The 16,700-nt window shown below is 42.7% G+C and overlaps 1 protein-coding gene across 1 annotated transcript in view; it reads right to left on the bottom strand.

Annotated features, from left to right (window-relative positions):
- The window catches only part of ACAD9 (acyl-CoA dehydrogenase family member 9), a 149,559-nt gene extending 139,620 nt beyond the window's left edge, over positions 1-9,939 (bottom strand). Inside the window, exons 1-3 of the mRNA XM_029600815.1 lie at positions 9,691-9,939; positions 8,713-8,806; positions 4,193-4,294 (exon numbers count right to left, since the gene is read on the bottom strand). Of these exons, the coding sequence (XP_029456675.1) occupies positions 4,193-4,294; positions 8,713-8,806; positions 9,691-9,834 (340 nt within the window). The 5' untranslated portion in view covers positions 9,835-9,939. The remainder of the gene's footprint in view (positions 1-4,192; positions 4,295-8,712; positions 8,807-9,690) is intronic.
- Between the last annotated feature and the right edge of the window lie 6,761 nt (positions 9,940-16,700).

Genomic DNA, 16,700 nt, shown 5'->3' on the forward strand with positions numbered 1-16,700 from the left:
TTTTTTATTAATCTATGTTCTGAAATTATGTATGTGTTTATTATAACCCACTAAGTGCTTTGGATAATGCAGGCTAAAACGGTTTTAAACTAGATAAATAAATAAATACATGGGAAAACATCATACTTCACATCACAATATAGCACGGCCCAATATCTCAACAGGCCCAATTTTAGTATTCTCTACTTTTGAAAAAAATTTCTATTAATAAGTAAATATTCCAACTGGGACTGGCAATCATGAAATGTGTGTGAAGGACTTTTCCAGTGGGTGCAACACTCTCCAAATATCAATCATATCTAGGTTCTGACAGAGATAAGAGATCCCTTTATTGTCATATCGTTTACAAGCTCTTGGAGTAGGGGGTTCTGTCTAAATATGGATCAGATACAAAATGAAATCCCCCTCCCCATAACACAATTGTCTGCGAATATTTGAGTAACAGGTTAACTATTTTCCCAAAAAAGTATGCGAGTATACATTTGGAGCATATACATTACAAAGCACCACAGGATTTCCATATACTGAGCCTTCCACCAACAGAAATCATCCTTGCAGATCCTGCACAAGATTATGTTGCACAAAGGGACCAATCTGCCAATCAGAATTGCAATCCCTGCACTTCTAGAGCCACAGGACGCATATCTGTCCTACCCACTGCTTCCTTAATTTCTCATGTTTCGCTTTATCCAGTTTAGTTTCTTGAATGATGGCAATCTGTACTTTGTGTCTCTGAAGAGCCTGTAAAACTTTAAACCGCTTGACTACAGAGTCAATTCCAGGTGGCCCCGTGAACTGGTTTAGCCACAATTTACACCACACAATAAGAAGTGCAATGCACACTGTATCTACCCTCATGATGTAATTCTGACCTCCAGCCTAGGCCACAGTCAATATATCCTCCAGACCTCACAAACCCATAAAGTCACCATTAATGCAAACAAGCTCAAAATCCCCTTAAACCCTTTTCCCTTACCTCCCTTTGATTTTCTAACTTGCCCCAAAACTATGCCCAAAAATACCCTCAACCATCCTTTGAAGCTACCAAACATTCGGGCTGATATAGTAAATCCCGCGGGAGAGCCGGCGCTCCAAGACGAGCGCCCACTCTCCCAATGTGCGCCCAGGCCACTCTCCTGGGAGCGCGATCAAGTATCTAAATGAGGGCCCATGGTAAAAAGAGGCACTAGGAACACTAGCGCATCCCTAGCGCCTCCTTTTTGACAGGAGCAGCGGCTGTCAGTGGGTTTGACAGCCGATGCTCAATTTTTCCGGCATCAGTTCTCGAGCCCCCTGACAGCCACGGGTTCGGAAAACGGATGCCAGCATAGTTGAGCTTCCATCTTCCGACCCGCGGGCACATTTTAAAATTTCTTTTTTTTCATTTAAAATTTTTATTTTTTATTTTTGGGGCCTCCAACTTAATATCGCCATGATATTAAGTCTGAGGGTGTACAGAAAAGCAGTTTTTTCTGCTTTTCTGTACACTTCCCCGGCGCCAGCAGGAGTTAATTTCTGAGAGCAAGAAAAACCGCCCACAAGAGATAACTCGGAGATCCACACCAGATCCACTGAAATGACTTTTCCATATTCTCACTGATTAGTCAGAATTCTCAAAAAATGGATCCAACAAAAAGAAAAAAGGAAGTCAACATCTGCCATCATAATGAGGCCTCATACAAGGTCTGCGGAGTCACTGTCCAAATCTTGGACGAAAGTCCTGTCTGCTTCATCAGTTTCATAGATCAATGGCTTATCATAACTGCTTGCAACCATGTAGGGTAGTGTAAGGTATCGCACGGGACTAACTAATAGGCTCATCAACATGCATTTGCATGTTGCGGGCGCTATTAGTTTCGGGGGGGGGGGGGGTTGGCCGCATGTTTTCAACATGCTATTACCCCTTACTGTATAGGGGGTAAAAATAGCCCGTTGAAACCGCGCGGCAAAACGCGGGCTAACAGTGCGCTCCGCCGGAGCACACTGTACTGCATCTGCCTGATAGGTAGGTTTCACTAACTTCTGTGGGAGGAAGACCCCATCCTCATATTGTTCTTGAACCAAAGAGAAAAGTTCAGTCCATACAAAATAGTGAATTCTCTAGACTAAATCTGCTAGAGAGAAAAAAGAAAAAATAGCCTTTGAGATGTGCAATAATGAAAGATTCCAAAGTTTTCAAAAAAGCTCTCCAGACCTTTTTTTTTTTTAATAAAACTTTTGATTCCCCAGCTTAAGGGCGTTTAATTGTATTTGTTGTGGCCTACTCTCCTTCATTGCTTTCGGTAGCTTAAGGCAAGCAAACTGCTTGGTGTTTGTTTCCGTTTTGCAGATTCCAGTCTTTATTCTCATGTTTTAATGTTTGCTTTATGCATGTACTATTGTAACCCACCCTCCAGCTATTGGAGGGAGTGGATTATCAATATTTTAAATAAAATAAAAATTGGACACCAACTAGTCCTTCCAGAAAATAATCAGTTTAGCATCAGATTCAAGGGTCCAAATAGCAAGAACTAGCAAGAAAAACCGCCCACAAGAGATAACTCGGAGATCCACACCAGATCCACTGAAATGACTTTTCCATATTCTCACTGATTAGTCAGAATTCTCAAAAAATGGATCCAACAAAAAGAAAAAAGGAAGTCAACATCTGCCATCATAATGAGGCCTCATACAAGGTCTGCGGAGTCACTGTCCAAATCTTGGACGAAAGTCCTGTCTGCTTCATCAGTTTCATAGATCAATGGCTTATCATAACTGCTTGCAACCTTGCAGGGTAGTATAAGGTGAAACGTATGTGTTTCTTAGCAAGCTGGACACAAATTGGAGAGAAGGCCCTTTCCTTCGTAGCCACAGCTGCAGAGTAGTCTTGGAATATCAGCACCTTCTGGCCTTTGTAGACAATTTCTACTTTGTGAGTAAAATTCAGAATTTTGGCAATCACAGCCCTCAGGTGATTTTCCACTCCTGGTTTTGCCCCCAGATGATATGCATGTTCTATTCTCAATCGGCCATACTTGTCCCCTAAGGATAATTCTGCAGGCAGCCACGTTTCCAGCAGGCCTCTCAACTCCTCAACCGACACCAACTCTGATAATCCCATAAACTGCAGATTACTTCTGAGAGACTGTTTCTCCAAATCATTAATTTTTTTTCCTCCATTTTCACTGCCAATGCCACTACTTCAGATTCTAAAACTGCGACTTGATCATCTACTTTAAATATCCATAGACTCAGCCTCTTTTAGGTTATTAGCTGTTTCACAAATGCCTGTGTGACTCATCTAGTTTAGCCAAAATCACTGCTACCTTTCGTTCAAGGGCTTTACCCATCCCTTCAGCCACCTCGTTAACTAATGGTTGTGGTGCGGAAGACAACAGTATCTCTAGCGTGATGTCTGCCATTTTGAGATCGGTACGTTTGGTCTTCTTTTCTTTAAAAGTAGTTTTCATGGACATAGTTTCACTGTCCACTATGCCAAAGTCCAAAAAATAATCCAGAGTGCAAGAGAGACCAAATAGAATACTTTGGTTCAAGAACAGCAAATCTGAGATGCTGAATCTAGGCAACAAGGGTAAGCGGTTCCCCAGAACAAATGACCTCCTCAGCTCACCACATCACGTGGTCACTAACAACCAACAGATTTAAAACAGAGTACAAAGTACTTTTTCACTCAGTGAACAATTAAAATGTGGAAGCTGTTGCCAGAGGACGTGGTCTAGGCAACTAGAATAGCGGGGTTTAAAAGAGGTTTGGACACGTTCCTGGAATAAAAGTCCATAAAACGATATTAGGCAAGTAGACTAAAGAAAGCTATTGCTATATCTGGGAGTGGGAAACAGGCACAAGATCTACTTTATGGGATCTGCCAAGCACTTGCAACCCAGACTGGCTACTGCCAAAGACAAGATGCTGGGCTTGATGGACCTTGGTCTGACCCCGCATGGCATGTCTTATGAGTACACATATATATTTCACCATCCCACAGAAATGGCATGCGCTAAAAGTAGATGGGCATTTTGTATGCACATACTTTTATCAATTTTTCAAAGAGAAGCTACTTGAGTAGTCTCCTTTAAAAATTCACTATAAGGTACGTGCATACTAACGTACACAGGCATCTTGCATCTAGACAGGCTACTCAAAATGGCTCCCTAAGGTATTGCTCCAGCTTGCATTCTTCTTGGCCACTCACCGTACTCCTCTGGGATCTGCATGCCAAAAAGGCCAAGATTCTTCAAACCTTTCAAAGTTTCTGGAGGGATTTTGGCATCAGAATCAATCTTCTTGGAGTCCACTGAAAAAAGAAGCAGTGTTTTTAAGCTTCAAATTTTAAAAAGTCTGAAAGCTACAATGTGGCAGTCTTTTATGCATGAAATCAGCATTTCAGATCTAAGAGTTAAATGTCAAATCTGTTTTAAGAATAAGACATAACAGCTGCACAATTAAAATGAGAGGAGAGACAAAAACTTTAGTTATGTTGAAAAAATAAATAAAGACAGGGGCCAACCCAGAAGCTTAAATGGCCAGCAATGTGCACCACCATGTGGAAGGACCATGGTTTGATCCCCAAGTTGAGACTTCAGCTTCCAGGGTTGGCTGGGTGGGTGGGGGGGGGAAGTCATGTATATTGTTTAGGGATGACACACTGTGGCCAGAATTTGGGATACATGATTGCAGAGTTCTGGAAGGAGCCCTGGTGCATGGCCCCTGGCCCAGGACAATCACTACAATGACAAGACTAGGTATGTTTAGGGAGGAGGGAGAATATAAAATAGAGGAAGAATCACCAGGTAGTTACAGAGGCTCCCTGGTTCAATTCCCGGATTAACTTGCCTGCTCCTCAGGCTAGCTAGGGATGCTGCAAAGGTAATGTTGACAACCCCTGCCAGGGAGGGAATTGTGGTCATCAAAGAATGACACTAGTTGGCTAGATTTACAGCCAACGATACAGGAATCCAGAAGGAGCCCTGGGAGATAGTTCCTGTCCACAGGACCATTGCTTCAATGATCTGACTAGAATGAGGGGAAGAGAGGGTATTAATATGGGACAAAAATTCCTTGTTATTAATGGGCAATACATAGTTGCTTAGTAATAAGTAATAAAAGGCTGGCAAAATGCAATTTTTTTAAGAAAGGATACTACAACATGAAATATCTTTCTGAGTGAGACTACCATTGTCCTCTTAAGAAGGCATCTTTTCAGCCTTGTTTATATATAGTAACAGTTGGCAGGTATTGCTTTGTAGGAATCTGTGGGGTCCATATTCAACTACTGTCTAGCTGAGCAAGTTAGCCAGATAAACTTATTCAACTGTTAGATAATTGAGGTTATTCAGCATCGTGGCCACATCGCTTAATATCTCAGCCAAGTGAGCCGGATAAACTTATTTAACAGCCGAATAAGTTTATCTAACTAATTTTAGACCAGCTGATTTACAGGTGTAACTTATCCAGCTAACTTAGCTGGATAAATAGATCCACTCCAGAATGCCCTTCCCCATCCCACCCCTCATTTATCCAGATAACTTTTTAGATGGCTAAAAAATATCCAGATAAGTTGCGGCTGCTGACAGACAGTAGACTTTGTTAGACATACTACAAAGCCTTGATGTGTAACTATCTTACAATTTAAGCTAAAATACACTATTACTTTTTTTTTTGTCTTTTTCCGTTTTCCCCTTGTGGTCTTGGTCATGCCATTCCACCCAGATATCTTGCCTGGGCAGCTCAAGAAACACATCCCAACCCTTTTGGAGATAAACCATTATCACCATTCATTAATTCAAAGAGATTGCAGTTGTGGCAGCTGTCTTCTCTCCCTTCCATGGTTTGAGCACAGCATATCCTCTATTTTCCCCTTACTGGCCCCAATGGATGGGGGTTCCAAATCTGGATTCCTTACGTACAAAAATACATTAAGAGATAATGCACAATTGACAGAACTTCCTCGGAACTATCTAACTAGTCAATCACATCTGCAGCCAGCCTCGGCTTTCAGTGGTATGCAGTAACTTCCATTCTACTCCGCCAGTGTTATCCTCCCAACTTCTCAGTAACACAGAAAAAGAATACATGGCAGCACCTCATGTTAAAGTTCCCATTTTGCAAAATACTGTGCTGTTGATAATCCTGTGTGTTTTCATTTCGATTCTCATGTGAAACTCAGAACACCAATCCATGCACAAGGGTTTTACTGCAAACAGTATATTTAAAAGATTTTATATACCGTCATTCATAATCACATCACAACGGTGTACAAAGACCTTAAGAAACATTAAAATACATCAATCCAGGAGCAATAATCAAATACAGTACAAAATATAACAATTAAAAGCTTCAAATATGCAGTATAGTAATCAGAGGTAATTTAAAACTATACTTATGGCTTATCTATAAAGGCTTGTTTAAAAAGCCAGGTTTTTAACCCTTTCTTGAATTTCTTTAGCTCAGGTTCAAGTTGCAACTCAGCTGGCAAGGTGTTCCAGTTGCTTGGGCCTGCAAAAGAGATTACTCTGTCTCGGACTAAGGCCAAATGTGCAGTATTTATTGAAGGGACATAAAGAAGCCCTTTATTGGCGGATCTTAATGATCTATGAGGAGTGTGCATGTGAATAGAAAAATGTAGCCAGTCAGTTTTATGTCCATAAATGGCTTTATGAATGATGCAACAAGTTTTATATAGAATTCTTTGAGCAATCGGGAACCAATGGAGGTTGATCAATATTGGTGTGATATGATCCCGTTTGTTGTGGTTTGTAAATACCCTAGCCGCAGCTTTCTGCAACACCTGAAGCGGTCGTAACGAGGATTGTGGTAGACCTAATAACATAGAATTACAGTAGTCTAAGGATGTAAGTATGAGAGCCTGCAATACGGATCGAAAGTCATTAAAATCTAGTAATGGTTTCAATCGTCGGAGAACCAGCAGTTTATAATATCTGTCTCTTAATTTTGTAGTAATGTGCTTTTTAAAGGGAGGATAATTTTCATAAAACAGTATTTTAAGCAAATAAATAAATGGCCTTTTAAAAAATTGCCCACCTGATATGTGGTTAAACATACTCTCATGCATGTCATAGTTGTGTATTAACCAGATTGAGTGGAAGTGTTCACTGGGCAGGGTTGGGGGGAGAGGTTTGCACTTATGTGTATTTTCTAAAATATGCACATACAATTCTACAGGCTAAAATTTGGGGATCCCTGGTGAAGCTTTTCATGTAAGAAGAAAGTTATTTTGATTTAACTAATGATTTGATTCATAACTTTCTTTATCCATCTTACACTGCAAGCCATGTGATTCTCCTCTAATTTGCGAAGATATTCATGGTTCACCTTTATCTACATAGTTACAATTTCCAAATATTTGTATAGATTTGTAAGGCAAAATGTCCCTTTGCTAAAAAATCATGTTGATTCTTCCCCCATTATGACATGTCTGTCTATATAGTCAATGATTATTTTTTCTACCATTTTGCACTGGTCTGACTCATTAATCTATAGTTTCCTGAATCCCCATTGGCATTAATTTGGCCACCCTCCTGTCTTCAGAAGGAAGATTACCAGTAATAGGTTTGCAATTTCATGCTTGATTTTTTTTTTCAGGACTCTAGGGTGAAAACCATCTGGTCTTGGTGATTTGATACTCTCTAGTTTGTCAGTTTTAATCCATTACATCCGTCAGTATCAGAGAGTTGTTTTAGCTGTTTTTACAATCCTCACCATCAAAGAATGTTTCTGATGTAGGTATATTACTAACATCCTCCTCAGTAAAGATCAAGGCAAAGAATTCATTTGTTTTTTCTGCTGTTTCCTTGTCCTCTGCTTGGTCATATAGCAGCCCAATCACCCCTTTGTAGGCTTTTTTTGCTTTGAATATATTTGGAAAAAAAAATGTATGCGTGAAGAGGGCAACAGTAATGATAAAAGGGATGGAACATCTCCTCTATGATGAGAGACTACACAGGTTAGGGCTCTTCACTTTAGAAAAGATATGGTTAGGTAGGGGCATGATAGAAGTGTATAAAATCATGAATAGAGTGGAATGAGTAATAAAGGATGGATATTTATCCTTTCAAATAATACTAAAACAAGGGAACATACCATGAAACCAACAAACAACAGATTTGAAACTAATTGAGGAAAGTACTTTTTCACTATTCACACAGTGAAGCTGTGGAATCTTTGCCAGAGAATATGGTCAAAGCAACTAGCATAGTGGGCTTAAAAAGCTTTGGACAAGTTCCTGGAGGAAAAGTCCATAAAATATTATTAGCCTGGTAGGCTAATTAAAGCTTTTGTCATCCTGGGAACAACAAGAAATAGATCTACTTTTTCGGATCTGCTGTGTACTTGTGATCTGAACTGGCTGTCACAGATAGGATGCTGCTCTCAATGGACCTTGGTCTGACTCAGTATGGCACCTCTTATGTTATCTTATTTATTGCTGGATTCTTTGTCACTTAGTTTCGGTTGGAGATGCTTTTTATGACAATTTGCTGTTATATTTTAACTTTTGTGTACTGTATAGTATTTACATTAATATTTGTTTTGATATTGCCTGACTGTTATTGTTCTGTTGTGCATTGCTTTAGGCAACCTGTTTGGTCAGGAAGGCTAAATAAATAAACACCTTTAGTTCCAAAATTAGTGGTGTAAATTCTAATATTACAAAAAGGTCAAAACATTCCAGTAGCAAAAAGGAAATACACACACCTTCTTCATTGAAAAATTTTTCTACGGGTCCCACAAGCTGATTGATTTCATCCAACTCATCCTTGGTGATTTCTGGATATGGGAACACTTCCTCCTAAAAACAAAATCGTACAATTGGATTAAAATCAGGATTAAGCATATTTTAAACAAATGAAAATTCAACTACCCTTCGTAGTTTTATAGGACAGGTTATAACTATGATTGGAAAAGTTTTCTTGTGGTTCAGATTTAATAAGGAATACTGGCCTCAAATGATCAATCAAGTAATCAATCCAGCCTCACAGAAATATAATGGTACCACTGTACTCATACTAATGTAATGTCCATGCAAAGCTCTAAATAGACATAATGCTACTTTGGTATGTAATGTCACATGCTGTTCTTGCCATACTCTGCACGAATATACATATTAAATGATCAGATCAAATGGATCTGGTCACATAACTAAGGTGCTCAACAACTAGATCCACGGAGGGTGAAAATTTCTAGATTTAGTGGTTCAAAATCTGGGCAATACTGGGGTGGAGTGAAAACCATCTAATCTTCAGCACAGTGGTAGCAGACCTATTTTTATCTCTAAACTAGTTAGCTAATTTGTGGCTGAAAATGACTACCTATGTCGGATAAACTGGGCACTCTACTATGGGCTGAATATCAACCCCAAAATGGCCCAACAGCTCATACTGTGATCGGCAAAAATATAATCCATCTGCAATGCTACACAGAGATGTAATCCCTACTATGTCCCCATAGCATTCACTTCTCCTGCAATGCTAGGAAGAACTATAATGCCCCTGTAGCTCCTGCAAGTATGTGCCTTAGGCTCTGGTCATACTCAGCAGGGCTATAAGCGTCGCTCGTCCCCCGTTGCCGCTATGTTTCTGCAGCTCCTGTGATGTTCCTCAAACTTCATAACATTCATCCCGCCAGGCAAGTGGGATGAAGGGATGCTGTAGGACAAAGAGTGGCGCTTCTCACCTTGGAGATGGAGCCAAGAAAGAGCTGCTTAGCGTACACCAAGCTCCGGGGCGCGACGTGAAAGTGCCTGCGGTAGCCCAGACACACCAGAGCCTGCCTACGTGCCACCGTCAGAGCTCGGAAGAAACCGTTTGTTATACTCATTATGTCTTTGCTTCCTTCTCTACAAACACCGGTTAAAATTCGAACTCATCCGCCTGTCCGCAACAAGCTGAAAGACAGTGGGCGACTCTTAATGACGTCATCACAGGACGCCCCTATGAACCTGTCAGACGACGCATCTGACGTCTCTTCGCCCCTTCATCTCTGCACATGCGCATAGGGATTGTAGTTCGGGTAGACAGCTTCAATAAGCAGTGGCAGCCAGAGAGAAATCTCAATTCAGATATGTGCCTCGGTATTTATTATTTTTGTAAGTTTCATGTATGGTATCAGTTTAAAATCATTTTTGAGGTGTAAAAAGTCGCTCCTTCTTTTTTCCAGTACTTTTACCGCTAAACATATCAAAGCTTTTCAAACCTCTCCTGTTGCCCCCATAGCCTGTCGGGTTTTCAGGATAATCCATAATGAACATGCATAAGAAAAATGCGCATAGGTAGGAAAGTAGGATTAAATGGTCAGTTTTCACAGTGGAAAAGCTAAATAGTAGAGAGCCTCAGGGATCTGTACTTGGAACAGTGCTTTTTAAAATATTTATAAATGATCTGGAAATAGTATGACGAGTGATGTGATCAAATTTTTGATGTCACAAAATTATTCAGAGTAGTTAAATCACAAGCAGATTGTGATAAAATGCAGGAGGACCTTGTTATGGTTATGAGGTGTTGGAGTGGATTCTTGGGTACTGCGGTGATGGCCACTCCCATGGGGTGGAGCCCCGTAAGGAACCCCAGTACTAGGCTAGACTCTTATACACGCAGACACAGAGAAGTTGTATTTATTGTACAGCTCAATGGTACTGCCCGGGGAGCGGGCAACAGTGAAGGTAACCCAGTGAAGTAGTCAAGGAGTCCTCAGCAGAGGAGACCAGTCTCACACTCGAGTAGGTGTTAGGCAGCACAGCATAGCAGGGACAAGTCCCGGATAAACATACAGGGCGCTGAAGGTAAGATAGACTGAAAGGGTTAGTACTCACTGAAGCAGAAACTGTATTGTTGAAGGTCCTGGCAGGCAGCCATTGTTCAGTGGCAGGCACCAGATTAAGGAGAGCAGGCCCTCAAGGAGTGAATACCTGGTATCGCAAGATAGGTACCTGAAATAGAGCAGAAGGGCCCCTGAGGAGCGGGTACCCAGGTTAGTGAAGAAATACCCCGAAGGGCAGAGAGAGCTTCCTGGGGCAGCTGGGAAGTGGCAGAGCAGCTTAGACTGGAGGCAATCCAATCCTTGCTAACTCAGGCCTGGATTTATCAAAATGTGATAAGTATCGCATGTGATAGCAAAAGGGGTGTGGTTTATGCTAATAGACAGTTAATTGCAATTTGCACTAATTACCTATGTGAAGAGCTAAGTTAGTGCAAATCACAAGAGACCACTGTTCTGTTCGTACGTCTCACATTGAATGTCAAAGTGGCCCCTAACCCCCTACACTAATACCTAAACATCACTTCGAGTTACAATCAGCCTATTGATGTTAATAGACTGGGAGGCAAAATAGAACATTTTTTGATATGGATGGAATTTCTTTTTCTTTCAAATGCTAAATTTTCTCTCAAAAATTTCACAAACATTTCAAATGGAGATAACAGCCTTGTTATTGGGAAATTTACAAATTTGTAATTTGTAATTCTTAAGAGATTCTCAACATTTTCTAATTCTGTATGTAAAATCGAACTATCTGTAATATGCATGCTCTCTGTATTTTGCATTCTGTATTTTCATGGATAATGCCTTTACTGAAGACTCCATCGCAGTCAACCTTTTCTCCTGTTCTAAAATTGACAATCTATTGACATTTACCAATGACAATAGAGAGGTATTAACCTGTGTTAAATTAGAGTCTAGTTTTACCAAAACCCTCCACAAGTCTCCAAGTGTAACATTGGATGGGTCTACAGAATCTATCTGAGAACGTCCAATGGTAACTACGGTATTTCCATTTTCTGCTTCTTGCGATTGTAAACTAAGGCAGGGAGTTGAAACCAATTCCAATTGGTACACTCACGTTTACTGAGTCGTTAACAAGATCTCCTCTCATAACACCTGGAGGTTGAGGAGAGATTGGGCCATTTCCCAATTCCAATTGGTACACTCACGTTTACTGAGTCGTTAACAAGATCTCCTCTCGTAACACCTGGAGGTTGAGGAGAGATTGGGCCATTTCCCGGACTCAGTGAGAAATCAGATATGTCTCGGGAGCAGTCCGCTCGTGGCATTCCCTGCCGATTTACATGGGCGTCCATGGGGCAATCATACCAGAGGCAGGGGATGAGGTAATAATCCTCGCTTTTCTCTTCCAACCCATAAGCTACAAAAATAATCTCTTCGAACTTCATACAGTCAACTGCGGCCAAAGCCGGTCTAAGCCGCGCCCCCTTTGGCACACACGGTTTAGGCAGCGCTCTGTCAGCAGCTGTGCGCCATTACACCTCGGAATTTAAAGGTCCCGGGCCCTGGGAGATGACGTCAGCTCTCACTTGGACTCAGCTGGGTTTTTCAATTTCTCTTACCGGTTTCGCCGCTCTCCTCAGCTCACACGAGGGGGCACAGCTGGATCTTCCAATCAGTCTCTCAGTGTTCACCGCACTCCAGGACGGCTATAGTTGCCCCTTCTCCTCCACCATGGGGCCCCCCTACACCAGATTTTAAATACATGTTAGGAGTCCAAGAGGATCCTCACAAGGGTTTGGCTTTTTTTATCCAGAACAAAGAATTGTGGATGCCATGTTAGTTTACTTGATACATAGAATTAAAGGTCGACAAACAGGTTGTAGCTGATACCTTTTTATTGAACTAACTTGATATATCTATGATGAGCTTTTGAGTGTTGACATCTCTTTATCAGGTCAGTGAAGAAACAGCACAATTACACTGGGTATAAATAGTACATCGTCATCTAGGACTTGGGCATTTGCCTAATGTCAGTGCAGTTCAGGAAAGGGGAGGGGTGGAGAGTGCCCGAAGTGATGAGATAGTAAATCTTTTCTGTTGAAAGAGCCTATATCTGACAATGGGTGAGAAAGCCAATGTCTTTATTAAGACCTTTTGTATTTGTTTCATAGTGTTTGATCTTTCTAATTTCAAAGGCTTTCCGTTCTTGTGTACTCCTAAGTTCCCTTTAAATACCCATATCCATATATGTGTACGGACATGCGCATGTTCTAGAAAGTGGCTCCATTAGTTCTGCGTGGAACTTCTTTTTCTTTCTGTATATTTTCTTTAGGGAAAGCAGATAGTTCAATTGAAATCTTAGGAAGGACAGAGCACGTTGTGATGTTATCAAGCATGTTTAAAGATGCCCTTCTATTGATTGACATCAATCATTTGTAAAACTGTCTTGCCATTGGTTAGTTCTTGTGGTCATCAGCTAGCTCCCATTGCCTGCTTAGTTTCTTATAGCGAACAAGGTTGGAAAGTTGTATTGAATGGAGTGCACAAAATTTCTCAAGTTGTTCTTTACTTTGAGCATGTGCATGTGGTGCTGCTGCAGCTATGCCTGGTTGCTGGGAGAGTGTGTGTCAGTGGGTTGCAGTAGTTATTGCCGTTGATTATTAACAGGTATGTGCCTCGCTTGCATTTGCTCCTGATTGTTGTGGTATATTGATTTTATGTGTACTTGTTCATGCTGTCCCTGCCACTTGTGTGTGTAAGTCTCTGCTGCAGTTTATTGCTGATTGTGTGATGGACCCAACTAGGCAGGGTAAATCTTCAGGATTCTCTCAGTACATGCTACAAACAGATATGTGCTTATCTGCTCTAAAAAAAAAAACACCTTGCAGCAGAAGAGATGGTAGTCGGAGAACCCCTGCTGACTTGGTTGTTACAGTAACGCATTTACAAATGCTTTATATTTCTATGACTTTCGCTTTTGTATTTAAGGGTGGATTACCCAAAAAGGAGGGGCCTAAACCAAGCGCTGTCCCCTCTCTGTATTATACTGGAGCCAATGGCTTCCTGCTGAGCAGTATGGGCTTAGATGAGGCAGTGTACCCTGCTTCTGAGTCAGTGATCAAATAACAGTATGTGTGGGATCTTTGCGAGTGGTTAGTTGCTCATTGCAGCCCAATGCAGTGCAAGACTTTGGATGACTGACGGGTATATGCTCGCTAATCAATAATTAATAATAATTAATATTTCAAAACAGCTGATGAACAAAACATCCAACAATTAAAAACTCATATTTTTTTTAAATTTCCCAAACACCAATAAACTATTTCAAAACATCATACTGATCAAACTCCCAATTAATTAAAATCAATAAGAAATTTAAAAAAAAATTACTCATTCTCCATGCCTGGGAACTTTTAAATTCCGGTCAATTTGAGATTGACGTGGATTAGTGGGAGGGGAAGGGAGGTGCACATACATACATGTTCATCCTCATGCTCACACAGATATACACAAACACTCTTTCAAAATTCACACATGATCACACATTTATACACGCTGGCTCCCTTCCTCTCTCTCAGGCGTGCACACACACACACACACATACACACACACTGACCCCTCTCTGTCAGGCATACAGACACATTGGCTTCCTCTCTCTCAGGCACACACAGGTTCCTTCTCTGTTTCTCAGGCAAACACATACATACATGCTGGCTCGCTCTCACTCTGGCACACATTGGTTCCCTCTCTGTCAAGCACACACATACATCTCCCTCACTCCCAAGCACACATATACACATGCTCCCTTTTTCTCGGGCACGCATGCTTACACACAGAGAGACATTCATATACATGCTTACACACACCACACTCATACACACACACACTTCCTCTCTCTCAGGCACACATGCCTACACACACATACACATATTCCCTCTCTAGCAGGCATGCAGGACTGATCCCCTGACAATACAGGACCCCCTTTAGTTGGGCTACTGGGCAGTATGCAATCCCCTGGCAGCTGCGGTACCTCCATTTTGTCCTCTGGGAGGTACGCCCTCCCCCAGCAGCTGCGGGGCTTCCTCCATTTCAGCCATTGGATGGGTTGGGATCCCGGGAGCCGGGGCCTCTTCCAGTTGAGCAGGATGAGATCCTCCAGCGGTCAAGGCCACGGGGCCTCCTCCATTTCAGCCGCTGGGCGGATGGGATCCCCTGGTGGCTGTGGCCTCTTCCAGTTAAGCCGCCGGGTGGAATGGGATCCCTCGATGGCCACGGGCCTCTTCTCTCCTTTGACCAAGGTGGGATGAGCTCCACCAAGACCCAACTGGTCTTATTGCGCCCGGGGGCAGGGGGAAGGGAGACAAGCGGTGCATGGTAGTGCACAAGCGCAGCTTAGGGAACATTGACGGCGGCCATGTGCCTCCATTAGTTCGGCCGCGGGACAGGATGGGATTCCTTGATGGCCGTGGGTTATCAGTTTTGCTGGAAAATAAAGCCCCCCTCACCCGGTACGCCACTGCCCAGAGTTTTCTGATGCTGGCCCGGAAACCCGCTATTACTAGCAACGGTAACGTGGAATAGACTTAGGGACGGATTTTAAAAGGGTTACGCGCATAAGGTACGCGCGTAACCCTTTTAAAAAACCCCTGTGCGCGCCGAGCCTATTTTGCATAGGCTCGGCAGCGCGCATAAGTCCCGGGGCTTGCAAAAAGGGCCGGTCGGGGGCATGGCTAGGGGGCGTGGTTTCAGATCGGGGGCGTGTTCGGGGGCGTGTGGGCGGTCTGGGGGCGTGGCCGAGTGCCCCGACACAGCGGCCTGTGTCGGGGCCTGCCACGCCGGCGCGCGTAAGTTACTACTGCCCGAAGGCAGTAGTAACTTTTCAGATAAAGGTAGGGAGGGGGTCTAGATAGGGCCGGGAGGGTGGGTTAGGGAGGGGAAGGTGCGAGGGGGTGGAGGGAACGGGCAGCGCGCGCAGGGCTCAGCGCATGCAAGTTGCACAAATATGCACCCCCTTGCGCGCACCGACCCCGGATTTTATAACATACGCGCGGCTACGCACGTATCTTATAAAATCCAGCGTACTTTTGTTCGCGCCTGATGCGCGAACAAAAGTACGCGCGCGAGCTTTCTTTTAAAATGTACCCCTTAGTTTTTGGGTACTTGCTGGGTTCTTGTGGCCTGGATTGGCCACTGTTGGAGACAGGATACTGGGCTTGATGGACCCTTGGTCTGACCTAGTATGGCATGTTCTTATGTTCCTTTAGAATTCTAGCGTCTCAGGGCCAAATCCTGAGAGTGCCTAGGTATGTGGATGGGATTTCCCACCTCCACAGCTGACAGAGTCAGAGGTCACACCTCTTTTATGACCGTATGAGGATGTGGTTACAGCAGTTAGTGTAACTGGGTTTAAAAAAGGTTTGGATAAGTTCCTACAGGATAAATCCACAAACTACTATTATGGTAATTAATAAGCAATAGTAGCTTGTGATCTATCTAATGTTTACTTGCCAGGTACTTGTGACTTGGATTGGCCACTGTTGGAAACAGGATGCTGGGCTTGATGGACCCTTGGTCTGACCCAGTATGGCATATCTTATGTTCTTATGTATTCTGGGCTGTAAGGGAGGGGTGGTCCTGGTCCAATAACAGTAGTCTCTGTTTCTGTCAACTGTGGGCACATGAGGATGTTAGCTCCTCGGCCTGGCTGAGCCCTGGTTGCTTCTGGGTAAACAGCCCTAATAAATGATTTCCCCAGTGGAAACATTTCTCCTAGGGTTGAGTACTTTGGGAGTAATCCCAGTATCCAGAAGGGTCTGGAGATTTCCCAGGGGGAGGGTTCTTTGGCTGAAAGGAACTGGAGAGTGAGGCTCCATCCAAAAAAAAAAAAGACTTTGGCTGAAGGACTGTATGACTGCTCTTCTCTCCTCTCCCTCTCTTTCTTCCTCCTTCACCCTTCCCTTGAG

The sequence above is a fragment of the Rhinatrema bivittatum genome, chromosome 4 (genome assembly GCF_901001135.1).
Source record: "Rhinatrema bivittatum chromosome 4, aRhiBiv1.1, whole genome shotgun sequence".
Classification (NCBI taxonomy): domain Eukaryota; kingdom Metazoa; phylum Chordata; class Amphibia; order Gymnophiona; family Rhinatrematidae; genus Rhinatrema; species Rhinatrema bivittatum.